The sequence below is a fragment of the Strix uralensis genome, chromosome Z, assembly GCF_047716275.1.
Source record: "Strix uralensis isolate ZFMK-TIS-50842 chromosome Z, bStrUra1, whole genome shotgun sequence".
NCBI lineage: Eukaryota > Metazoa > Chordata > Aves > Strigiformes > Strigidae > Strix > Strix uralensis.
Genome location: NC_134012.1, coordinates 37170701 through 37198581, shown reverse-complemented (window position 1 = coordinate 37198581; position 27881 = coordinate 37170701). Strand labels below are relative to the sequence as shown.

At 38.7% G+C, this 27881-nt stretch overlaps 1 protein-coding gene across 4 annotated transcripts in view; it reads left to right on the top strand.

Moving 5' to 3' along the window:
• SLC24A2 (solute carrier family 24 member 2) overlaps nucleotides 1–27881 on the top strand; it is a 120442-nt gene that overhangs the window by 70506 nt on the left and 22055 nt on the right. For 2 of the 4 annotated variants that reach the window (XM_074856189.1, XM_074856188.1), the window contains 3 exons: nucleotides 7835–7885; nucleotides 12977–13072; nucleotides 16229–16317. In XM_074856189.1, coding sequence (XP_074712290.1) covers nucleotides 7835–7885; nucleotides 12977–13072; nucleotides 16229–16317 — 236 coding nt within the window. The remainder of the gene's footprint in view (nucleotides 1–7834; nucleotides 7886–12976; nucleotides 13073–16228; nucleotides 16318–27881) is intronic. The other 2 variants (XM_074856191.1, XM_074856190.1) reach the window with 1 other exon arrangement.

Sequence of the window (27881 nt, the reverse complement as noted above, 5' to 3'; positions counted from 1 at the left end):
AGAGTGTGCAAAGAAGACATAAATATTTAAATACAAGCGTGATCCCAGAGCAGGGTACAGCTGTCCTGACTATGCATTTCCATGCTTAATGGCTTTAGCTTAATTTTCAGTTTCTTCCTAACTCTGAATTTCCTTGTTAAAAGTATTAACAACATAGAACATGAATAATTTATAAACCTGTACATAACAGAATAATAGTTGCTATGAGGAACTTTCTATTGATCTGAAAGTGGAAGATTTCCTTTAGTACAGTTTGCACATGGCGGATGACTTCATCCTCCACAGGTTAGTTGGATTTTACGTCTGGATAGTGAGAGGAATGTATGCTGCCCTTGCATGATTCTCCTTGGATATGCTGAAAACCATAGTGCTGGAATTTATTGCAGCTGGAGTTACACATGTGCAGTACCCCACAGTGCCTGGCCCCACAGACACTCCGTGAAATCCTGACCCCATCAGAATCATTGGTAAATCTCCCAATATCATCAGTAGGATGAGGTTTTCACTTCTACATCTTGGAATTCCCATTTTCATGAATATTTGAAAGTTCTTCCAAGATACCCCTTTCAAAGTCATCGGGAATTGTTTCATCCACTCAGGGTTGATTCTTTTACGTATCAGTTGTCTTTTGATGTTATTATATTCTAGAGAATGTATGGCACCTGTCTTCAAGAGTTTGGTGACAGATGGAACAAAGGTAACTTATAAGTGAAAGAAGATGGAAAAGGAAACAGCCCTCAGGAACAAGCAACTACATACTTTTCTTAAATGTAAAAAAAAAAGCACCTAAAAATATCAAAAGCAGAGTCTGACACATGATAGTAATTTAAGTTACTTTCTTCTCTGTTGTGTGTTAATAACATGCCTTTGATCACCTCCTTAAAAATACTTGTTCTTTAACCCATATCAATTAAAACCTTGTGGATCCTCTGACAAATTTCCTTTTGTCACCACAAGAAGGTTTGCTAGAGGGTATGGACGGTAGAGAACAGTGAGGTTTCAGTCTTCATTTTAAATGCTGCACTAAGAGCAGAGTAATAGGTAGACCTTGCTTTTGGGTGTTGTGACTATCCTGAGCTGCCCAGAAGTCTACTGATATGATTGTATACATTTTTAATGATATTTGCAATCACACTCCAATTTGATAAAATTGCAATAAACTAATTATAATAAAAGCAGACAACTTTAATAAGATTATTATCAGGACAAAAACACCTAAAATAAAAAACAGAGTAAGGACATGTGAGGAGAAAGAACAGGCATAGAGGGCTTCCAATTTAAAGACAAGATGAAAGGTGACCACATGTATTTTAAGAGCTCAGATGCACAAAGTATTACATAATTTAGTTACTCCCAATGTACTTCCTACTGGTCAGGTACCTGAAAGTCCTCATTTATATGGTTTTCTTTATTTGTTTAGGAGTGTTAATAAATCAGCAATGATAGTAGCATCATCCAAAAAGATGTAATTCTAAAATGCATGCAATTATTATTATTTACTGTATTACTCAGATCCAAAAGAGATCCCTTTTTTTTTTCCACTGCACCAGCTCAGTGGCAAAGCCCCCATTTTACATGAACTGGCAGTCTGAAGGTTCAGAAATAAAAATGTAGGCTACAACATTTAATTATGATTTACATAGTTTGGATTATCTGGAGGTAATTGGAGAAAAAGCTTTTTAAAACATTTGTTTTCTCTCCTCTGCATTATGCAGTGATAAATACAAACTTCCACAGCAGTCCCAGTCTATCCCAGATGGGATATAAGTACTCTATGAGAAAGTTAAGAGGTTTATGGAGTTCATAAAATTACTTCAGAAGAATTCTTCCTTTTTAAAATTCACAATACGTGATATCCTTTGGTTGGTGGGATTTTTTGTGTTTTGCTTCAGTCTAAGTACGAAGGCATTATTTTTTATTAAAGATCTGCTAGAGGTTGGGATTCTTATTTTACACCTGTAACGTTAATCTTCACTAGATCTTTCACAAGTTTTTAGCACTGAGAGTTCTTTGTTCTTAATCTGACATCACTGATGAAACCAAATCCAGTTTTGATTCCAATTTAGATTGGATAGCCACTACCTAGCAAGACTTTGAAGAGGCCTCCTTTTTCTGTTTATGGATAAGTCTGTGATCATCTAATTGAATTTTCTCAAGACCATGACAGCTAGAAAGAATGACAGTAAAGATGAAGGAAATGCAACCTAATCCTCCTTGATCTTATAATATGAATTTCCCTAAGTCCTTTGGCCTAACTCCTCAGTGTTCTTTTAAAAAAATGCAAATAAAAAAAGGAGATCCTGTTAAGCGTGATGACAACAGTAAGTGAAAATCAGAGGTCATATCACAAAGATGTAAAGGGGAAGAGTGGATTACCAAATTGATGTCTTCAACTGTCAGGAACTTGCTGACTTTCAGAATTGTGTGTGCAACCTCTCACACAAACATTCTCTTCTGTCTCCAGCACTTGGTTAAGCTTCATGTTCATAATCTTTTTAATAATTATTTGCTTGATTTTAAGTTGCAGTTCCTGGCTGCATGCTCATTCTCAATTTCATTCTCAATTTTGAGCCCTTACTCTCTCATTTCACTTCTCCTTTAGGTCTTACCTATTCAACCCTTTGGTAGGTTGCATTTATGGGTATGAAATCTCAGGAAAAATATATGCTCTCCATCTGCTTGTCCCAGAATGCCTCGCAATTCCTTTTAAGCCAAGCTCCCACTGACGCTGAGAAAGGGTTATGTCTTGATGCCTTCATGACTGTTGAAGTCAAACACAAGGAAGGTCAAGTAAATGCAGTGGTGAAATTGCACTAAAAATGCGGGGATTGTATTCAGTGATTTCTCTTTAGCAGTTTTGTTTTGAATAAAAGATGTGTCAACTCTGAAGTTGTTTAATTACCTGGAGAAGTGTGACATGAATGTTCATACAGATATGTTTTTTATGCAAAGTGAAAATTTTATGCTTGACAAAGAACCCACAATGCATTACTTTGTTTTGAGAGTTTGAGTTCACATTTTTCATGAAGGGATACACACCTTAAACAGTTCAGGTTGCTATCTCTATGTCTTATGAGTATTTTGAGAAACTCTGAGCCAGGTTCATTTCTGACATAACTGGGGACAACTGCAGTCTGTATCTGAGATCTTTGTAGCAAAACAGCGAAGAGAAATACTGCCTATGCTTTCCTTCTATGGCAGCCTGGGGAACTACACTTAAAAGGCAGAAATCAGTATTTCACCACAGATAGTACCTACAATACTTAGTGAGTGAACACTGAAAATAAACTAAGTAATTAGGTATATTATTTCATAGAATCATAGAATCAATAATTTGGGTTGGAAGGGACCTTTAAAGGTCATCTAGTCCAATCCTCATCCTGCAATGAGCAGGGACATCTTCAGCTAGATTGGGTTGCTCAGAGCCCCATCCGACCTGACCTTGAATGCTTCCAGGAATAGGGTACCTACCACCCCTCTGGGCAACCTGTTCCAGTGTCTCACCACCCTCATCGTAAAAAATTTCCTCTCTATATGTAGTCTAAATCTACCCTCTTTTAGTTTAAAACCATTACCCCTTGTCCTATGGCAATAGGTCCTACTAAAAAGTTTGTCCTCATCTTTCTTATAGTCCTTTAAGTACTGAAAGGCTGCAATATGGTCTCCCCAGAGCCTTCTCTTCTCCAGGCTGAACAACCCCAACTCTCAGCCCTTCTTCATAAGAGAGGTATTCCATCCTCTGATCATTTCTGTGGCCCTCCTCTGGACCAGCTCCAGCAGGTCCTTATCTTTCCTGTGCTGAGCACTCCACAGCTGGACACAATACTTCAGGTGGGGTCTCACCAGTGGAGCAGAGGTGGAGAATCCCCTCCCTCAACCTGCTGGCCACACTTCTCTTGATGTAGCCCAGGATATGGTTGGCTTTCCGGGCTGCAAGCGCACATTGCCGGCTCATGTCCAGCTTTTCATCCACCAGTACCCCCAAGTCCTTCTCCTCAGGACTACTTTCAATCCCTTCATCCCCCAGCCTGTACTAATACCAAGGGTTTCCCCAACCCAGCTGCAGGACTTTGCTCTTGGCCTTGTTGAACCTCATGAGATTCACATGTGCCCATTTCTCAAGCTTGTCCAGGTCCCTCTGAATGGAATCCTGTCCCTCAGGCATGTCAGCCGCACCACTCAGCTTGGTGTTGTCTGCAAACTTGCTGAGGGTGCCCTCAATCCCACTGTCTGTGTCACTGATGAAGCTATTAATAGTACTGGTCCCAATACAGGCCCCCCTGAAGGACGCCATTTGTCACTGATCTCCATCTGGACACTGAACCATTGACCACTATCCTCTGGATGTGACCATCCAACCAATTCTTCATCCACCAAACAGTCCATCCATCAAGTCCATATGTCTCCAATTTAGAGAGAAGGATGTTGTGGGGGACCGTGTCAAAGGCCTTACAAAAGTCCAAATAGATGATATCTGTAGCTCTTCCCTTGTCCGCTGATGTAGTCACTCCGTCATAGAAGGCCACTAGGTTGATCAGGCAGGACTTGTCCTTGGTGAAGCCATGCTGGCTGTCTTGAGTGTAATTTGAGATTACAAATAATGTAGCACTGTTGACTAACAACACTATTCTTTCTGTTTACTTTGATATGGTATGGCACCTACATACACAGTAGAGAATAGTAGATAGTAAGGCAAATGTTGTTGTAATCCTTCAGGAATGTCAGACAGGATTACCAGGAACCCTCTGTTCTCTTCTGGTGTAAAAATATGCAGAAGGGAACAAATTAATTCGATGATTGTCACTGTTGAGGATCAGCTGTTAAGCTGCGTCTCTGCATCCTCTTTGTTTCATGCAACCAGCAGGGATGCAGGTACTGGCTGTCAGCCAGTCTGTCTGCTATGACCCCCCCATGGGAACCACATAGCCTGTTCATGAAACTGGAATTATCAAATTTTAAATTCTTGGATTTTGGGGTATTTTTTCAAATACCCTTTATCACACTACTAATTTTTTTCAATTCCATTTTATTTTAAAAGCTGAGAACTTTTTCCGATACATTTTTTTCAAAAAGTACTTCAGTTTACATTTACTTAGAGTCATATTGAAGAATCTTATTATAACAGAAAAATTCAAAAATAAATACCAAAGAGCAGATTTAGTCCAAATTTTATAGCAGAAGCCAGTGCAATATATTGGCAGCAGACTGTATAGAAGCAGACCTTTTATGCTGCTGAGCAGCACTGACCCAAGTAATCTTGAAATCCACAAAACAATGCATGCTAATATGTGCAACTGACATTTTCTGGCATCATCATTGTGCATTGCAGTCAGTGGGCTGGTGATTGTATAAAATGTTCTGCTCTGGGCATAGGACTATAAAAGCTTTGAGGAACATAATCTCACCAGCAAGATTAGAGTTTTCCGGGAAATAATTTTGCTAACTGCAAGAATTAACCTTGTTTAAACCTAGCTGAATTGCTGAAGTGCGCAGAGCATGATTATCATCAGCGTCATACAACTCTCATGCATCTCCTTGTTTCTTTTCTCTTCAGTCTCTGTAAGGTCAGAGTCCCTCTTTTTCTTTCCAGTTTGTCTACTCTACCTCACTTCAGATGGGAAGCAAATAGATCTAAACTGGATTGCCAGTATGTCAAGTGCCCTGCCTTTCTGCTGCCACTTTTATTTCTTCTGGAGATTTAGCATAATTCACCATTGTTATTGGCTTCCTCTGAAACCTCTTCTGCTTCATCCATTAAGTCAGAGGCCTCATGCTATCATTCTGTTAATTCTTAAGTTTGTTGCTATGGTACAATCATCTTCTTCTCAACTTTGTCCTTCTGCAACCCTATCCTTACTCTTTTTTTCTCTATGAGTTTATACAACACCTCTCTGGCAGTGTTGTCTCCTGCATGTACTTCCATTTCTCTGATTACTCTTGGACTCCTTTCGGCATCTGCTTTCCACTCCTGTCTTCATCCTCTAGTGGATGCCTCACCCCAAGTCCTAGCAAAGCAGACCCCAGACACATCAAGGCAGAGATCAGTGAGAATAAGTTTAAGCAAAGGTCCTGGCTGTAGACTCAGCAGTTATTGAGCCCTAATTAAACAGCACATGTGGTCCCAAATGCTGTATGCAGGGAAGTCCGTATTGAAGTTATTGGGAGCTCTTCCAGGTAAGGAATTCAAATCCTTAAGACTAAAATCAAGATGGTAGGACAATAGCTCTTTCATGTAAAAGCAGCTACAAAGATTACGTTGCAACACTAAGAACGTTTTTGCGTTAACAGTATATGCATTGTATATTATTATAAAACAAGATATTAAATTCTGTCTTTAAATGATGCCTTTCTTTGCCTTAAGAGAGACTTAGAACGATGTCATGTTCTATTGGGCATAATTATGTGCAGGTAAGACACTGCATTGTACGAGCAAGAGTATGTCAATATTTGTAACTGGTTTTGATAAAATATGTCTGTGAAAAAATCGTTACAATCCAATCATAATTATTTTTAAAGTTTAGTAGTGATAATATCCTGTATTTTTTAGTTACATGGCCTAAGGCTTTCTCTTTCTCTGCAAATGATTTAAGAAATGTTTGGCAGATTCAGGTATCTGCAAATAGATTTAAAAAATTGACCTTTCAAGGTATCACATTTGCATATCATCACAGTATTTTATAGTTAAAAACTAATAGCCAGACCTCTATTGAAATTCACCTGTGTGAAAAAATATTGAAAGATCAGGAGGTGCATCCACTAAAAACAGAATAATTGGACATCATTTGTACATTTCATTGCTTAAGCTGTTTCATAAACATGAAGAGAGAATATTTCCAAAGAAAACAGCACTACCCAGCTGTTAAGTATCCATCTTTTAATGATTACACTCTATCAAATGTTGGATATTCAGAAGCTCAGTTGTAAAACTTTACATAGAAGTGATGAGTGAAATCATCCACGTATTCCTCAGACAAGCAATTTACAAATTCCTCCTTGTGCTTAATATTTCTCTGTCCTGTTTTTAGACCTACATTAATTACTGTATTTACATATATATATATTTACATATATGCCAAACTTTAAGAAATTAAGTGTAAAGCAACATCTGGAGACAAAAAAAAGTGATTTCATCCAATGTTGTATCACACATAAAAATAATATTAGTCCTAAAGGTCTGGAGATCTCTGCACTCCATTCTTTTCTCTGCCCTGCTAGAATATAGTAATGCAATATATTCAGATCTGTTTAATGATTTAATTAATTTAGGTCTCATACCACCTGATGAAGTGAGTAAATACTTTTTTTATGATTTCACAAGTGACAAGGGGGTGGTTAAATTAAGTAACCCCTCTAAAGCAAGTCAACATCAGCGCTGATATCAAAACGATGTTTGTGGGACAGCATTATGAACAGTTCCTTAGGTTATATGGTTTGAGATTTTTTGTTTAATTTGGATACATAAGTATTTGAGTGTCTGACCTGGGGAATGTTAAAAGAGCTTAGTTTCCAAAGTTCCTGCTGATTAGGTACTATCAAGGTTTATTATATTTGCCCAAATGTAGAGGTGCCAAATTGTCAATCACCTTGAAAAGGCTGAATTTTAGATTTCAGTGCTTCTCCTACATCTCACTTTAGCAAATTATTTATCTAAAGCCAGTGACCTGTGAAATTTCTATGGGGCAAGGCACTGTCATTTCTGTAATCCATGTTTCACTGTCCTGTGGAATTTTTTCCATAATCACTATTCAAGTTTATGAAGCACATGCAAAAACATGTACATTTCTTGAATGTCTGCTGGTTCCTTATCTTTGTGTCTTTTACTGTGATGTTGTAGAGCTTGGATCATATGGAAACCTAAAATATTATGACACAATGACTGAAGAAGGTAAGAAATACTTTAGAATTGTTTGTATCAGCTTTTTTTGAAGCCCTTTAAATACCTTTTATGTGTTTACTTTTTCCTTCATTTTTCTTAGTGCTATTTTCAGTTCCTCCATTTTGGAATAACTCCTTTTTGCATGTCTTCATTGACAGCATGATCAGTTATGGCTCTTTTTTCAGGTTTTTATTTTCAGCATTTCAGTTTTGCTATTCCAGATAAAGAAATACAATGGAATGCTTTTATTAAAGAACATACATGCAAAACCACACTCACAAATTATACAGCACAGTATAGCATAGACTGTAAATGCTTATTTTATGCTATGTTTTACAATGCACTCAAGAAGATGAATTAGTTTATGGATGTTCAAGTTTGAAAACAATTAAGTGACTTCAGTTTACTGCCTTATTCAAAAATAACAAAGAAACTTTAAAAACAAGGCATGACTATTCCTGGAGTATTAATTGTACACCTAATTGCAATGCAAAATTATGCAATTTAAAATCCTGATTCTAGCAATACAAGAAGGAAGTTATAAGGGCCTGAATCAGGGCTCAATGAAATCTCAGGAAATTTTCCTGATGATTCAAAAGCATTGCAGTTTACTATACTAATTCAGGAAAGCAGTTAACTTGTGTATTAAATTTCCAGCACATGCATTCAGTCCTAGTGAAGTCAGCATTTCTAAAATTTGGAAGTTTCCCTGAACTGAGACCTGATTGTCTGTAGGATCAAGGCCTCTTGTCCAGCTATCTGATTATAATGCCAGACAGATGGTTTCATGAATGTTCAGTTTAGTAATTAGTGGCACGTTTGAGGATGGAGATAAGCTTGAGGGCTGTAGAAAAGGTAGCCACCTATTTCTATTTATTTTTAATATTGGGAATATAAGGCAAAGAGCTTAATTCTCTGTTTTTAAAAACACATTTATTTTCTAGTTTAGATTAATCTTGAAGTTAAAAAGGTTTTAAGAAAACCTTAATTATATGACTTACTCATGATAATTTCTCTGGTGGGGGCAGAGGCGAAAAGTGATAACCTGACTATTTCCTGCTTTCTGTATCTGCTGTTAATACTCAAATATAGTGTACTATTCTGCATCTGACTGTAGGAGACTCTTTCTTCCACCTTTGTCCCTGATGTTGGAAGATGATGTTTTGTCCTGTAGCAGGCATGAGCTCATAAAGCAGTCTTGCCACAACACCCTCCATTGCCCAGATTCATCGTCTGATTCACAGGGGTAGCACTGATGTAAGAAAAAATGTCTGAGAGGAGATTTTACTGGGCAAAGAGTGCTGTCTATGTTGTTTAAATACACCTTTCAAACACTTGAAATGACTCATTAATCCAGGCCATCCAGATACAGCTACCAGAGCCAAAACTTTTGCAGTATGACTCATCTCAGTCTTCATTACAATCAAGATGCGAAGGTCGTTTCTCATTGTAGCTTCAGCATTGTGTATGTTAAGGTTTTTATTTTTTATGCTGAAGTATTAAACCTGCCATTTCAAAAGTAGTCACTACATTGGTAACCTTCTGATATTCATAAATATTGACAGTTAAATGTCGCTACTTGTGGGAAAATACCCATGCAAGTATGATACAATATATGTATATATTAATACTGTGCCTATACTAAAATGCTACTGTTAATATTTCATTGTCATCTCAGAAAGCACTCCTCATGAATAAATAATCCAGGACCATACCGCACCATAGCAAAAATCTTCCAGTAGCAAAAATAAGAAAGGAAGCCCTTTGTCTTTAGGAGTATCAACACTGAAAAGAGTCTATGATACAGTTTACCTTCTCAAATAAAAACTCTCAGCGTTGTTTTCACATGTCTTTCACAAAGCAGGTAATGAATAGTGTATCCCAGAAGCTGTATTTGAATAAAAGTGTGCTATATTTTGTACTTTCTGTTTGGATTTTCAAAAGGATAATCGCTATCACTCTGCATCAGACTTATTTGTATTATCTGTTTTCCTCTTTCTCTTCCTTTTTTGACTGAGCTTTTCATACATTTTGTACAGAAAGTTAGTCACAGGAATATGTAAACCCAGTTAAAAATCCATGGATTTTTTTCTAATACAGTAGATCCTTATCTCCAGGTCCTCAAACGCTGAGTGAAGATAGGTAGCAGATCTTTCAGTCCTCTGGTGGAGAAGCACAAGCACAGCTCTTCTTGCTGCTACATCAGAACAATCAGAGACAAAAAGTAATGGTTAAATCACAATACACAATCAGATACAGCCTAATGGCCAGAGGGCCATTGTGCTCCAGATCTTAGAAACTGATCTCTATTGTTTTGTTTGTTCCTATTTGGGCTGAAAGGGACTTTAAACTAATGGCAGATTAATCAGGCCCAACTGGGAAAGAAAATATACCCTAGCAGATGGGAAGAGACCCTCTCAGTAATCTTGTGCTGTCAAGTAACTTCCACCAACAGCCTACAACATGACAAAACTGCATATATTTTCATTTGATGCTTTTGCGAGATTTTAAAGTTAAAGGAGAAAACATGTGAGGTGGATTTCTGGAACTGATCAGTTGTGACCCACTAGTTGTGTTCCACAACTGATCACGAGCAGGACTGATAGGAACTGTTCAGACTACTCAACTGCCACAGATATGGCATCTTAAGACTCATGAAAGCTTGGCTATAGATGCATAGATGTAATAATTGGTTAGAGACTGAAAACTAGACAAATGGTAAAGTCTTGAATTTTTTTAATGAGTGAATTTCTGAAGATTAACTATTTTCCTATCAAATCAAAGGCTTTTCTGACCTACGGAATCTGTAATCTGCAATTTAGATTGTCATCAAAGGATTGGCTTTTTAATATATCCTTGATCAGGAGGAGAATCTCTGCCAACTAATGCCAGCTGGAGTCACTTATGCAGATCAAGGCATATCTATATTATATAATACTGATTTGTTTGCATATATTCAAATAAAACCAGTTTAGTTTTAAGCTACCTTCTTTGCTAATCACCGGCCTTGATCTGTTTCTTGTAGAATTCTACATCACTTTAACTTTTTGATTTAACCTTAGATTAAAAGGTCTTACACCATCCTGGAGTAGGTGGAGACATGGATGGATCCACAGATATTTCTTAGAAAATGTCTCAGTTGCGTCATTTGCATTGCTTGCAAAGAAATGAATTTGTATATTTGGGGCATCACAAGCCAAATTCTCAAACATATGAATCTGAGTTGGAGTCTGAAACCTAAAGCAATCCTTTAGCAAACTGACATACACGTTGTATGAAAATTATGCAGGCATCTTTCAGTATCTACACATGCTTCTGGATAAGCCTTTTCTAAATGCCCCTAGAGTTTCAAAGGAAGTTAGGAACAGACTTGACTCCTAGTATTTCAGCTTAAAATATTTGGAAATATTATTTGCATTTTTTCCTCTGTTTTTTTCTTTCTCTTATCTGATATCCCAAGCAATTCCCTTTCTCTCTCTTTCTTTAACTTTTTGTTTCTTCTTCCCCTTCTAACTGAAATCTCTGCCAGTGACCCTGTGCACTGAAATAATGAGATGGTTTACTATTTATGATTGTGTTCTATGCTTAGATACTTTTCTGCAGGCAATTTTACTCTAGGTACCATGTACCAAAAAAGATAATATTTGCAATATATTGTGAATAGCTAATTATTTTTATTGAGCATGATGTGTTTGTGAAAAGATAGGGGCTGCTGAAACTACAGAACTGCTATTAAATCTTTGTGGTATTTTTATTACTTTCCAAGTGATTTACTGTTGACAAATTAATTCCACTTCCTAGCAAATGATAGCTGCTAGTCACTGTGCATATGCTTCTTCACATACAAAAGTGTTGGTACAAATGTTTGAAGCTTCTGATCGTGACAAGGAAAGAGAGGATTTGTTTCTTGAATAATGATTTATTCTTGTGTACCTTTAGTTTTAGCTTGGAAACAGTGACTGTTATCCAACTAACTGAGTTCATTCATGATTTCTAATGTTACTTCCCACTGTTAATCAATTATGTGATTCCTCTGAAATATCTTTTGGTCTTAAGCCTGTGCTGGTTTTGCTGCAGGGACACCAACAGTTTTCAACTGATTTTTTTAACTGGAGATGAAGAATTAAAACAGTCACGGGCCCTGTATGGTAATAGCGTTCTTAATTAGGAGTGTACTTTCCTATAGCCATCAGTTACAGTTTTAAAAAGATTAAAAAAAGACTTAAAGAGCAATAGCAATGAGGATAACAATAAAGAAAGCCAGATATCAGCTTTCTACATGACATAGGCTGTCATAAGCTGTCTAAAGAGTCCTTACATAGAAAAATCAACCAATGTAGAGGAAAGATTAATTTCACTTAATATTTGCCATGTTTGACATTGCCTAGCTTTAATGTGTCATCTGGACTCAGTCATCAGAAAAGAGTGACAGGACCTGGGATCTCTCTTAGGATGGAATGAGTAGCTCTGGAGACAGTCTAGATGATGAACTGCATGGTTAACATCATGGAAGATAAAAAATACCTGGCAGTTTGAGAAGAAAATTTACCTTTGAAAAGCTGGTATGGAAATCACATGTTCTGGAGATTTTTTCTTCCCCTTCTGAAGTATCTGTAGAAGTCACAGGCACATATCTGAGTGCAAAGTGACAAAGTTGACCGCAATCACCATGATGCAATATATGGGTTCATCTGAAATTCTGTGTTACTGTACCACTAATTGAGACCTGAAACTGTTTGTGTTTGTTTATAATATCTTTATTCATCTGTATTCATCTTCTGTTTAGGCTGAAATCCTACAGCAGCACTTTTATAGGTGAAAATTTACTGACTGCTTCTGAAGAAAATTAATAGCTTTTGTTTTCAATTTCTTGTTCAATTTGTTACTGAGTTCTCAGAATAAAAAAATAAAATTACATTTTTCTTTCCACTAAAAAGAAAAAAAGTATATATGGGAACATCAGATAGTCTTTAATAACATGTTTGCTGTTTGAGGAGGGATGAAAATGGATTATCAACACTGATTTATGGAGCCTAAGCTATGGCAAAGAAACTTTGTTTCTCAAAATGGCTGCATTTTAATGACAATGCTTTCTTCTAGGAAAGTTCAAGGAAAGGGCATCAATTCTGCATAAGATCGCCAAAAAGAAGTGCCAGGTGGAAGACAGTGAAAGGCAGAATGGAGCTGCTAATCATGGTGAGTGCAGCAGTACAGACGTATAACCTGTTCCTTAGGGCCTTTTTCACTGTTTAATTAGCTTGCAAATCCTTAAGGATTAGTTTCTCCTTCTAGTTCATTTATGCTATCTTAGTAAAGTATTCTGATTCCCTGTACAAAAGAGTATGAAACTTGTGGATGAGACAGGAGTTAAGTGCAAGAAGAAAAAGACAGTTAAGGCATCTAGAAAGCCTTCCAGCAAAGCTGAAAATAAAAAAGCAGTGCTGATTTTGGATATGTGTTGAAGTGACAGAAATAGAGACAAAACTTCCCTGCAGTTTATATGTGAAAATTTAATTAATTTATTGAGCTGCTCTAGGAGAATATGTTTTCTGTGGTATCACCCTTGTCACGAAAAGAAAAAACCTTCATATTTAAGATTTGATTTGTCTATCTACTACTTGCTGAGAATCATTTAGGTCCATCTATGCTAACTGCAAAATTAGCTTACTATGGTTTTCCATTAGGGTTAAGAATTTGTATTTTAGTTTAAAAGTTCCTACACTAAAAGAAAATCTGTACTGTGTCCTGCTCTCTCTACTTTACGTTGGCATGTTCTCTGCATTAGAAAACCAGATGCCAATGTATCTGATAAAAGCAGAATCATTTTATTAGTTGACACTTTTTCTGACCTTGTGCTATGTTTAGATACTATTTGCTTCCAGAATCAAGCAGTTGGATGGGACAGTCTGTTAATAAGCCATAATGCTGGCTGCAGGGTTAAGAGACAACACACATGCACTGAAATAATTACAGATAGTCTGGCACTGCGTTGTGGCTGTGATCTCAGATTTTTAATTTAGAAGAATCTCAGGATAGCAGTAATGTAACTAGACAGCTGTATTTACTTCTGTGCATAAGAGCATAGCATAAGGCATGTTGAACTTGAGTTAGACATTTCATATTGCTATTCCCCATAACTTTATATTGTCCAAGGGATTTTTGGCCATTGACATTTTTATCTAGTACATACTTAAAGAGATAATTACTGTTTAGAGAATTCCAAGATAATCAAAGTAAGAATCAATTTGAATAAATTTGCCATAAGAAACCAAAGGCATAATTTCATCCCTTTAATTCCTATAAATGTTTAGCACAAGGACTATAGGACGATTCTATTTTAAAGTTCATCCTCTGTTATTGGATGTTATTAGACAATTAATTTAAACTTTTTCCCACGTTGTTGCATGAGAAAGAGCATGATAACAGATTGGAAGTAACTTTACTAATTGCAGGGGTTAGAGTATTACAACAGTTATATCTTGTTGAATATATATATCTAGTAAGGGAGCTGGGGGAAGTGCTCACCAAGCCACTTTCAATCATTTCTCAGCAGTCCTGGCTAACTGGAAAGGTCCCAGCTGACTGGAAGTTAACAGATGTGATGCCCGTATACAAGGACAGGAAGGAGTATCTGAGAAACTACACGCCCGTCAACCTGACCTCAGTGCCAGGGAAAGTTACAGAGCAGACCATCCTGAGTGCCATCACACGGCACATGCAGGACTACCAGGTGATCAGGCCCAATCAGGATGGGTTTATGAAAGGCAGGTCCTACTTGACTAGCCTGATCTCCTTCTATGACAGGCTGACCTATTTAGTGCATGAGGGAAAGGCTGTGGATGTTGCCTGCCTAGACTTTAGTAAAGCCTTTGACACCGTTTCCCACAGCATTCTCCTGGCGAAACTGACGGCTCATGGCTTGGGTGGGGTATACTCTTCACTGGGTAAAAAACTGTCTGGATGGCCGGGCCCAACGAGTTGTGGTGAATGGAGTTAAATCCACTTGGAGGTTGGTCACAAGTGGTATTCCCCAGGGCTCAGTATTGGGGCCAGTTCTGATTAATATCTTCATCAATGATCTGGGCGTGGGAATTGAGTGCACCCTCAGTAAGTTTGCAGACATCATCAAGTTGTGTGGGAGCGTTGATCTGCTCGAGGGTAGGAAGGCTCTACGAGGGATGGGGACAGGCTGGATCTATGGGCTGAGGCCAGCTGTATGAGATTCAACAAGGCTGAATGCTGGGTCCTACACTTGAGTCACAACAACCCCACACAATGCTACGGGCATGGGGAAGAGTGGCTGGAAAGCTGCTCGGTGGAAATGGATCTGGGGGTGTTGGTCAACAGCCGGCTGAATGAGCTGACAGTGTGCCCAGGTGGCCAAGAAGGCCAATAGCATCCTGGCTTGTGTCAGAAATAGCGTGGCCAGCAGGACTAGGGAAGTGATAGTCCCCCTGTACTCGGTACTGGTGAAGCCACGCCTTGAATACTGTGTTCAGTTTTGGGTCCTTTACTACAAGAAGGACATTGAGGTGCTGGAGCACATCCAAAGAAGAGCAATGAAGCTGGTGAAGGATCTAGGGAACAAGTCTTATGAGGAGCAGTTGAGGGAACTGGGGTTGTTTGGACTTGAGAAAAGGAGGCTCAACTACATGAAGTGAGTTTGTAGCCAGGTGGATGTTGGTCTCTTCTCCCAAGTAACAAGAGATAGGACAAGAGGAAATGGCTTCAAGTTGTGTCAGGGGAGATTTAGACTGGATATTAGGAAAAATTTCTTCACCAAAAGGGTTGCCAAGCTTTGGAACAGGCTACGCAGGGAAGTGGTTGTGTCACCATCCCTGCAGGTATGGTGTAGATGTGGCACTTAGGGACATGGTTTAGTGGTGGACTTGGCAGTGCTAGGTTAACAGTTGGACTTTATGATCTTAAAGGTATTTTCCAACCTATACGAATCTATGATTCTATATCCCCTGACCTGTAAATGCAACATGTTGCATTCTTTAATATCTGGGGAGAATTCTATATGTTGCTTTTTACCTGAAGTATTAGGCTCATTGAGTTTAGCGTAAACAAATAGCACTGAATATTGCAAAGAATATATTTTTTTCTAGGACATGAGTAGCATTAGAATAATTTCTTCAATGCAAGCTCACCACTCGTAAAAATTTTATTCAAAATATATGCTGTCAAAGGGAAGATGGAATTTTGGTCTCTCTGTTAATGGCAGATGTTGGTCTACCTTCAGTATTAGATGATTTGCTCAGACTGAATATATGACAGCATTTTCACTAATTGATTTGTTTCTTAATGTTCTGTTGTTTTCCCACTCTTTATTTATGGATGATGCCTCAGAAAAAAGTGCAAAAGTGGAAGTTGCAGTAACACCACCAAGTGATTCAGGACCAGTGCAGAATGGAATCGCCCATAACGTTGAAGAAGAGGTTAATGTTTTTTTTATTCTTCTTTTTATGTCCATATTGCATGCTTGATAGTGCTTTTCACTGGAAATATGCATAATTAATGGCAAGAAGCAGTTAATATTAACTGTCTACAATATATTTAATCTTCATTTACAACTGAACCCAGCATATGGTTTGTCATACATGAAAGCCCTTCTCTTGGTCTCCTGCCCTTCACTGTAAGGTAAGATGGTAGTCTGGAATGTATTCGTTCAGGAAATGTATTTTTACTTATCAGATAAGGTGTTCACATCCCTAAATATAGCTGATGGAAATTGCTTGTCTGATTATCATCACATTGCGCAAAATCTCTTCTCTTAAGAAGGTAGTGTGTCATGTACTTCATGGGATAGTTAAAAGAAGTTATAAAAGAGGAGCTGTACATAAACTTCTCCAACCTGCCTTCCGTTATCTTGAGACAAGTAGCAAATTAAGCTGAATGAGATATAGTATACTAGTGTTGCATACGGTTAAAATCTGCAAAAAAAAGTAATTATACACTTAAATGTATTTATTTTAGCATATACCTTTTGTAGATAATAAGTAACTGCATAAGTGTGTCTAACTTCCACAATGGCTACTGAAATACCAATACAGCTGAACTAGCTTATTTCTTAAGTAAGTTGTAATTCTTAAGAGTAGCTGACTGCAAAATTTCACCCTGCAAGGGCCTATTTAATGGTTTGGTTTGTTTTTTTAAAAATTTTATTAATACCAGCTCCATACCAAGTAGGCAAACAAGTGGAAAAATGCTGGTGAATTGATTTTGCTAAATTTGGCACTGCTCTTTTAGACTGAGACAGCAAAACCTGCGTAGAGAGTCTGTTAAAAGTAATACATAAGTGTTTATAACGGTTTTGTTTCTACAGTTTACTTCTTAGCCTTCTCCTTAGGCTATAGTGACACAAGAAAGGTTATTGCAAGAGCTGACTGAGCAGTCGTCTATACCATAGCAAGAACTTCCCCTTATTAAAAGTGGGATGAGCTGTCTTGCATTTACATACAGCAAAATCATGTAAAAATGGCAGTGACCATGTTTTGTTTTGAATCATCCCAGGTTTAGGTTCTGATATTTTAGTTGCTTTCACTTAACATTTAACAAAATTGTTAGTCCAAGTCAGAGATCATCTTGCCTTCTTCATGACTTAAGCAATGTCACTGTAGGTGAAATTCTTTTCCTGAAAGGTTCTGCAAGCCACAGAAAAAATTAGAAGTGGTATACAAGTAACAGAGTGTGTTTATGTCTGCTGGCTGCTTCCTAAACACAATTATTCCTCACAAGGAGCATAATTTATACTGAAACATACTTATTACAGGGAGAGGTTATCCATTTTTTTCTGCAAGACTGGGAAAAAACACTGCAAGGTGTAGAAGGGTGAGTCTTTGGGCAAAGTTTCTGTTTTGTTCACACAGCTGGAGGTGGAAAAATGACATGATTTTGGCCAGCTGGTGTCTTAGTGCACCAAATATTGGCAGATAGCATCAATTCTTCACTGCAGATAATTTTGGTCGCTGGGAATAGAAATTGAGAATCAGCATCAAGAATCTAAAAGAGATGGTTAGTTTTTGATATTCTGAATGATCGGTAATGATAATGAGTTTCTGTGGTGGTTTAGCCCCTGCCGGGGTCTGAGACCACGTGGCCGCTGCCCCTCCCCCACAAAGGGAGTGAAATACAAAGCCCTGGGGCTGAGATAAGGAGAAGCTTAATACAACAGAGCAACAGCAACAAAACAAACAACAACAATAACAATAGCAATAACAGTAATAACAATGAACAGAGCAAGAAATATACCGATACAGCAGTGAGAGCAGAGAGATCACATAACACACACGTTCACTGAATCTTCCACGCTCCCGCGCTTGGGCGCCCAGAGGCAACGTCAGCATGGTATTGAATAACCCGGCTAGAGCTTCCCCCCCACTGCTGTGGAAACTTAACCCTATCCTAGCTGAACCAGGACAGTTTCCCATGGAAAGGCAAGCACAGTAGAATATTAAATTACCTTTTCTGTCACTCTAAGTCGTTCAGACTGTCATGCCACTTAAAGATTGTTGTCAGCCCAACAAAAAATTTCTCTTATGTAAGTGAGATGGGTGAAATATATGTAAAATAAAATCTCAGCATTGCACTCTAATACTCAACATTTTAAGGTAAGGAAAGCAATTTTCAGATCCATTTGAATAGTGTTCTGAGAGTCCAACCTCACCACTGCAGTAAAATATGTCTTTGGACTATTTTTTAACTTCAGAATAAAAGTCCAGAGCAGAGTGACTTTTAGACTTCTGTTCTCAAAGGTCAGTAAGAGTGACATAGCCTTGTGTAACCTGTTAGGGTGTACGTGAATCAATCTGTGGGATATATGAAAATTCTGATAGACTCTAATAGACTTCAGTAGCTTAAAAAAAACCTGGCCTTGCTTTGTAAGATTTTTTCCACTAAGATTGTTCAGTCAAAACAGTGAAGGAAAACCAATATTAAGCAATCACATCTCACAGCAATGTCCATGTGCTATTGGTTTGCATTGTAATGAAGCAGTTTCTAAGCTTGTTCAGAAATCTGCAAGATCAAGCAGCTTCATCATTCAAGACAATGGTTTCAATTTCAAGCAACTGCAGGGTAAGGAGGGAAGATTACTGCAAGAGTACATTACTCAGCAATGTCTTCTTCTCATCTCCCTTTAGATATTTTAAACTTACAGTGAGGTGGGGTTTGGAACTTTTATGTTAATTTCAGCAAGTATTAGGACATTCTGAAAAACTATTGTGCTGTATCAGAGGTGAGATACATTATTTAACCTTATCCGGATGTCAAGATGGAACAAGCAGAGAGATCTGTAACTGGTGGAGGAGTGATTCTGCAGATTTGGCTCCATCAGTCTGAAAGAAAGGATTTTAGGTGTCTGCTGTCACAATAAAAAATAACAATCTCCTAATAACTTTTTGAGATGGCTTATGCCGTGTTCCTCCCCAGTGGCGTTTCTAATTTTGTCTTCTTTCAGTGATAATCTGACAGCTGCTGATATCTCAGGCTTCTTCAGTTATTGATATACTGGAACCTATTTTGTAATTTAAAAGTATTTATTGGAATTTTTGAGAAGTTGTAATAAAAATAGTTTACTCATCCATGTAACAAATAAACAGGTCTCTGTGATACTTGGGACCTTACTTCACAGTGAGATTCTCTGCCAACTCTATACTGTACAGGGACCCTTCCTCAATGTATTGCCTAACTTTTTGTGCACAGTTTCCTGATACACCTTCCCAAGCTGTGGCATCACTCTGAAGCTAAAACTGGGCTATTGAGTTTCCTTCTGCTTTGTATATTGACCTCATGAACACCAGTAGGATTACTCCTGATTTATAGAAGTGTAGGCAACAACAGAATCACACACCCAGCATTCACATGACCTTTGATGAAGATTAGAATTTGAGGAAAAGAATTTGTCTTTGCCCTCCCAAGCCTTCTTTCTAGCTTTTCCAAACTTTATGCAGACACTACATACCCCTAGGAAATAGTAACTCTTCAAAGACAATGGTATCAGTTCTAAGAGCAGCTCTGTTCAGGGAAATAATACTGAAGGCACAGGATGGTATGCTAGCCAGTCCTCATCAATAGTTTCTCTTTCAAAAATTCGCTCATTAAAGCTGAGTGACAAGAACAAACCCATTACAGCTCAGCCTTGACCTACAAATACTCTTGAAAATGTTCTTTTTGTGAACAAGTGTTCTCCATTTTACACTTAGAACATAATTTGTTTCTGTTCCATGAGTAGAATTCAGTCTGGCAGCTTGAATTTTTGACGGTTTTTCCTTGCTCTGATGAAAAAGGAAGTGTTGTAATATCAGAATCTGGAAATATAGTATAAAATTACTTCTCTCCAGTTTTCCACTTTTATATGTCCAAAGATAGAGTTTTTGATCCACAAGAGCTGTTTAGAAAATCTCTTAAGAAAACTTATCATTAGTGCCTTCATGTCCCAGTGATGATCGTTTAGAACCGAGAAAATTAAAGACACTGTCCATCTTGAGGAACCAAGCGCAAATACACCTTTGGGGGAGAAAAGTGTCTTGAAAACTATGGGCTGGGAAATGGGTGTACTCACATAGCAGGTCATCAAGTATTCCTAAAACATGTTTGCAGTGAGGATACAGAAGATGTGCATAGGGATCTAATTCTTTCTCCTCCATTGTTAAGTTCCACTATGGTCTTCATGTTTTTCCCTCTTGCAAAACAAGCATAATCATATTTGTGGGCTTTCCTCACTTTTCACCGGTGCAGATGATGCTGCCTGGGTCTAAATCCCTAGACACAAGCATTTTAGTAACATGAAGTTCTGTATTAGAATTATCTGAAAGTACACTAAAAATTGTATGTTCCACTAGTACAAAGAGAATATGCAAATAAATCCATCCTACTTATAAAACCCCTATTCTTTTAAAAGTATGATGTTGACCAAAGGACCCTTGTGAAAGGAAGGTCTCAGACTAAGACTGCAAGAAAAGGGGAAAAAAATGCTTTTATGTTGTATTGTAGTTTTCACATATTTGTAAATTAAACTTCTCTTTAAAAAACATAATATTCAAAATGCCATGATTTAGTTTTCCTTATACCTCTCCTGGTTTGTTTAGGGTTTTTTTTGTCATCTTTATATTTTTTTGAAGCTTATTCTTTCGTCCTTTCCCTCTTTTTTAATTTCACAGGGCTGAAACACTACACAAGACAGTCAATATCTTGTCAAGACTAATGTAATGTCAGGACTGTCAGTTAATGGCTTTCACAAGGTTTCATGAACTAGGTGTATTTCACTTTATTTCCTTTTTTTTTTTTTTCTTTTAATTTATTAATTTGTCTCTTCCAAACTCCACTGTGTTGCTTTTCCCTTTTCCCCAGGCCCTTAACTCCATTCTTCTTGCTCCACTATCCTCCAGGGAACCTCAGCTGTCCTCTTGCTAGCCCAAGCCCTTGAGCAACAAAATAAACTCTGTCCTGATGCTGCTTGCAGAATTTCAAAAAGGCTTTCCAGGAAATGTCCCCAGAAACCCAGTCATTTGTCCCAGACAGTAAAACTCTCATAATCCTGCTCCCACTGTAAGCAGCAGCAGATCTCCTGCGCTTTGATAAAACAGGAATCCTCAGCTGTGTAGGACAGACAGCTGTGGTCTCCTTCCCAGCCCCTAACCAGGGCGGCAGGGAACAATACCTCTTCCCACCATACAGTCTGTAAGATGTTCTTGTTTCATTTGCAGCCAGAAATTGCCTTCCCTCCTGCTGGATATTGCGTCTTCCTCAGGGATTTTGTTCTACTTAAGTATTCTGTCTCTTAACCTTTAGCATGTTGCCACAAAGGAGAAGACTGTTATATAAAACTTCATAGAGTGGTACTAAGCATGTATGAGAAAATGAAAGAAGACTGAAAGGACACTGACTATCTCATTAAATGTTTTATAGGGTGCCCTTCAGAGAAGTGATCCTTCTGGGAAGTCCAGTTGTCTCCCCTCTCCTCCCCCCTGCCACCTTCTTAACAGGCATTTGATTAAGTGTGTTCAGTCATAGTGGTTTTAACCTGTGGCTTTCCTAAAAATAGCTTCCAATCTGAAGATAACACCTTTTCCTCCCACCTACACACACGCACACGCACACATGCACATACACACACGCACACGTACACATGCGCACACTTTTACCTGTTTCCATGGAAACCCCACTGGAAAATGTTTACATGCCAACCATGTCAGAGATAACTTTTCCATGAAAATATAAGACAACTTGTATGTCCTAGGAAAATGCCACAAACGCTTTATTGTTTTCACTGGATCTAATCTGCTTACCTCAGCAACAGTGTGGTAAAGCATATTTTGTCTTCCACACCAAAGAGCAGCAGCACAGTGTGCTGCTTTTTAGGACAGAGGCCCTGGTGGGAACAGATGTCCCCTGCCCTGGAGTACTTACTCCATTTACATCAAATTAGCATTAGGTGAATCTGAGTATCATTGTGTTCTCTGTCTCAGGCTATGATTCTGGACTATATTAATCATTTCTATTTCATAGAGAGAGTAGAGGAGATTAGAGCAGCCTTTGTTTAAGGCCATGATATATTCCAGCATCCCTGGTATTTGTTTGATCATTAAAAATACGTTTTCCAAAGCCCAAACACTTTTTTCAGTCTAAAGTAAATGTCTGCATCTTGTTTGCTGATACAGCTCTTTGTAACCTAATGAGAATGACATTGCCATCAAAAGGGATCGATCTTTATTTTCCCAAGGCTACTGAGTTGCCTATTCCACATTTTTTTCTGCTGTATACCAGCTTGACTTACTTGAAAACTAGGACAGTGAAAAATGGTGTGAAGATACAGGCTTATTCTTCAGGTGTATCTCCATTACACCATAGCTGTTACTTCTGGTGGGCTGACTGCTGTTTTGATTGTTACGTTCTGAGTGTTTCTTTTCAAATTCCCCAAAGAGTGCTGGCAGTAACATGGGTGTAAAAAAACTGCATATAAGCTCCAGGAGCTGTGCGTTCAGGTGTTTGCGCAAGAGCCCGATAGGACACAAGCAAAAATAGAAGAATATGGAGCAAATACCTACCTGAGCCTTGCTCCTTCGTATAGGCTCCACTCAAAAGGTAGCGCTATTCAGTGAGTTCACAGTGCAGAGAGGATTAATACAAATTAGCTGCCCTAAGAAGAGCATCCATATATACAGAATGTATTCTGAAATCTCAGGGATTTAATTTTACTCCCTCCTTGAATGTTACTTGAGAATTCATGAGGAAGGACATTGTTTTCTGTCTTAGTTTCCCCATAGAAATTGCATACTACTGTACTAACTTACTATCTCACCTTGTTTCACGTATTTTTTTCCAAGTGATAAGTAGGAGAAGAAAAATGAGCGATTCAAGTTACAGACAAGAAACAGAAAGCAGAGACTTGAGGCTGTTCACAATAGGGCTTTTGTCCTCTGACTTTCTAGGGAAATAAATTAATGTGAGATTTGCTATTCTAAAGAAAAAAATCAATCTCAGTTCTGAAAATCAGTACTTACCTCTGAGACAGGTAACATTTTGAGACATCATAATTTTTTCTTGATTCAATCATTATGAAAAGTTGGGTTGTACAGAGCTCTTCACTTCCAAGAAAAAAAAAAAAAAAAGGCTCAGCAGTCTTTTGCAACACTATCAGGCAAAGAAAGAAATTCCCTTTTTATAGGTGGTACAATATCTATACTTTAGCATAAGCAGATTGATCTGCAAATAATTTCTGTCTGCAGTTTCCTTTCTTCTGGAGTCCTAATTCTGTATAGATAAATGATATCAGAAGTCAAAATACATAAGAAATGTACAAGCATGAGAATTTATAGCTCAGCTCTTCAGATTAGTTGGTCTAACAGAATAATCCAGAATATAGTATTTGTAATTCATATACTATAGCTGTTATACAATACAGACTAGTTGATAAATAGTGTCAGATTCAGTATTTCAGATGAGTTTGAGGTGGTTCATTGTACTTGTTTTCCATTTTGTCCTATTGTCAGGAAAAAGTATAAAAACGCAGATTGATGTTGCAGCAGAAAAGCAATGTTTTTCCTAAGATAATATGAGCATAAGTATGCACGGAGACAATGATTTTCTGATGGTTGCTAGAAGCAGTGACTAGATTGTGACTTTGGCAGATGGAGTCTGGTATAAGCTGTTGTTTATTAAACAAAATAGTTTTTGATGAAATGTCACCATATGTTTGTATTGTTTATATAATGTAAAACACACATTTCCTCTGTTTGGAAAAATTTTCTTGGGAGATTGGGAAGAGTTGTGTTGAGCAAAGCAGTAAGAAATTTCTTCTATGGGATTACAGACAAGTATTAGATAGAAATTCTTGGATGAAGAACTTGTCAAAGATGAAGTGTCCAAAGATTTTGTAGCTTTTTCATTGTTTGTAATGAGTTATGTAGAAAGATGTTACAGATGTATAAAAGAGAACATGGAGCAAAACAACAATTGTAATAACATTTCTTGAGAACAGGGAATCATATCTATATTTTTTGTAGTTTAAAGGTGTAGAATGTGCAAAGGGAACCTTTTTCTATTAGCGAATTAATTTTATTATCATTATTGATTAATACGCACTAAGGTACCACGTCCATCCCTTCTAGGCATGGATATTCAGCACTGCAAATGTATATGTAACAAAAAGACAGTCCCAAGCACAAGCAAGAAAAAATGAGGATACAATAAATAAAGAGTGGAAAGAATTATGACAGCTAATGAGAATTTCATAGAAATGCATTAATGACTATTTTGAATATGAAGATCTAATGCAGGTTATGTCTAAACTGTTAATGACTGGTTAAAGTATCAGGAACACAAGTAGTGTTCTCCTCTATCCTTCCAGTTGCAGGGAATGATGAGGGAAGAATCAGGAAGACTCACCAGATCAATTACTGGCTCGGAGACTGGTGTCACCAGCAGGCACACCAGTGTTTGACAGATGACATGCTAGAGAGGTTCTCCAGTCTGCTCCATGATGTGCTGAGTACACTGGAGCACATTTGAAATGTTCCTGTACTAATGCACACAGCACCTTAGACATCTCAGTTGAGGTAGGGGATGGAGATCCACGTGGCAGCTAAGACATAAGGGTTGTTGGTGTGTTAGAAACCATGGAAGTGGCTGAGAACAGTTGCATAGGAATTAGGGCTTCTCCCCAGAAAAAGGTGGCAGGATCAAAATAGCCCCACTGAAGTGCATCTAACCAATGCACACAGCATGGAAAACAAACAGGAGGAGTTGGAAGCCATTGCGCAGCTGGACAGCTATGATGTAATTGCAGTCACATAAACATGATGGGATGACTCACACAACTGGAATGCTGCACTGGATGGCTATAAACCCTTCAGAAGGCATAGGCAAAGGAGAGACAGTGGGGTAGCCCTGTATGTTAGGGAGTGTTTTGACTCTTTAGAAGTTGACAATGGTGATGAAGAGGTTGAGTATTTATGGGTAAGAGTCAGGGGAAAGGCCAAGGCAAATATCATGGTGTGAGAGTTATAGACAACCCAACCAGGGTGTAGAGACAGATGAAATATTCTATAAGCAGGTGGGAGAAGTCTCACAATTGCTAGCCCTTGTTCTTGGCGACTTCAACTTACTAGATGTCTGCTGGAAATACAGTGCAGCAAAGAGGAAACAGTCTGGAAGGTTCCTGGAGTGTGTGGAAGATAACTTCCTGACACAGCTGATGAGTGAGCCAACTAGGGAAGGTACCCCACTGGACCTGCTGTTTGTGAACAGAGGAGGACTTGTGGGTGATGTGATGATTGGAGGACATCTTGGGCATGGCAATCATGAAATGAGCGTTTTCAATTCTTGGAGAAGTAAGGAGAGGGATCAGCTGAACTGCTACCTTGGACTTCTGGAGGGCAGACTTTGGCCTGTTTAGGGGCCTGGTTGACAGAGTCACTTGGGAAGTAGTCCTGAAGGGCAAAGGGGTCCATGAAAGTTGAACATTCTTCAAAAAGGAATGTTAAAGGCACAGGAGTGGGCTGTCCTCCTGTGCTGAAAGACGAGCCATCAGGTAAGACCAGCCTGGCTGAACAGAGAGCTTTGGCTGGAACTCAGGGGAAAAAAAGAGAGTTTATGACCTTTGGAAGAAGGGGCAGGCCACTCAGGAGGACTACAAGGAAGTCATGAGAGTAAGAAGGAAGAGAAATCAGAAGGGCCAAAGTCCACCTAGAACTTAGTTTGGCTACTGCAGTAAAAGACAAGAAAAAATGTTTCTATAAATACACTGACTACAAAAGGAGGGCTAAGGAGTATCTCCATTCCTTATTGGGTGCCGGGGAAAACATAGTGACAAAGGATGAGGAAAAGGCTGAGGTACTTAATGTCTTCCTTGCATCAGTCTTTAATAGTAAGATGAGTTGTTCTCAGGAAACACAGACCCCTGAGCTGGAAGACAGGGATAGGGGGCAGAATGAAGACCCCATAATCCAAGGGAAAATGGTTAGCAGCCTGCTACACCACTTAGACACACACAGGTCTATGGGGCTGGGTGGTATCCAACCAAGCGTACTGAGGGAGCTGGTGGAAGTGCTCACCAAGCCACTTTCAATCATTTCTCAGCAGTTCTGGCTAACTGGGAAGGTCCCAGCTGACTGGAAGTTAAAAGATGTGACGCCCACATACAGGAAGGACAGGAAGGAGTATCTGGGGAACTATAGGCCCGTCAACCTGACCTCAGTGCCAGGGAAAGTTACGAAGCTGTTTCGCTGATTAGGGATACCAATTAAACTCAGACACCAGAGTGAAAAGAGCAGGCATATTTTACTAGAAATAACTAAATAATAGAATAATACAAAAAACATACAATAAGAAAAGACAGAATAGTGCACTTAAACAAATAGGAAAATACAGGGTAATGCATCAAATCATTACTACCTGAGAGAGAGAATAGTGATTAAGAAAGATACATCACCACTTGCATACGTTACCATCATCCAGATCTGCAGACGCTGGGCAGCCCCGGTTACAGCGAGGATTTGGAGAGACTTTCCTGGCAAGTGGGAAATCCTGTGCGGTGCATCCACCCGTAGGTGAGGCATCCAAAGTCGCTGTGAGCGGGTCCAGCCTTATATACGCAAAAATCAGCAAGCCAGAATAGCTGGAACCTTTCTTTTAAGTGGAAATATCTCGTTTCAATCTCACATTAGATTCCCCCAGAGCCTGGCCAGGGCTCAAGGGAGAAGCTAAGGGAGTTTCCCTGCTTATCTAATTGGATTATGCACAAGGTCTCACATCAGGCCACAGTGCCAGACAACTGTCTCCACGACCCTGTTATTTTATCCACACACAAAGATAAATATACATTCAAGATAGCTACATCTTCCATACATATTTCACTAACGATTACATACTGAGTTAGCAGCTTTGGCTCAGGGCATGTTGCTCAGGCTTCAACACTTCCACTTTTACATCAGAATAGGTGGTTTGCTATAACTTAGTATAATACCTATTAGCACAATGGTTATCAGTTATAAAATATAAAGGATTCATCTGTAGGTCAACTCTGGCTTGGGCCTATTGTCCAAGCCTTAGCACTTCAGGAGCAGACCATCCTGAGTGCCATCACACGGCACATGCAGGACTGCCAGGTGATCAGGCCCAATCAGGATGGGTTTATGAAAGGCAGGTCCTACTTGACTAGCCTGATCTCCTTCTATGACAGGCTGACCTATTTAGTGCATGAGGGAAAGGCTGTGGATGTTGCCTGCCTAGACTTTAGTAAAGCCTTTGACACCGTTTCCCACAGCATTCTCCTGGCGAAACTGACGGCTCATGGCTTGGGTGGGGTATACTCTTCACTGGGTAAAAAACTGTCTGGATGGCCGGGCCCAACGAGTTGTGGTGAATGGAGTTAAATCCACTTGGAGGTTGGTCACAAGTGGTATTCCCCAGGGCTCAGTATTGGGGCCAGTTCTGATTAATATCTTCATCAATGATCTGGGCGTGGGAATTGAGTGCACCCTCAGTAAGTTTGCAGACATCA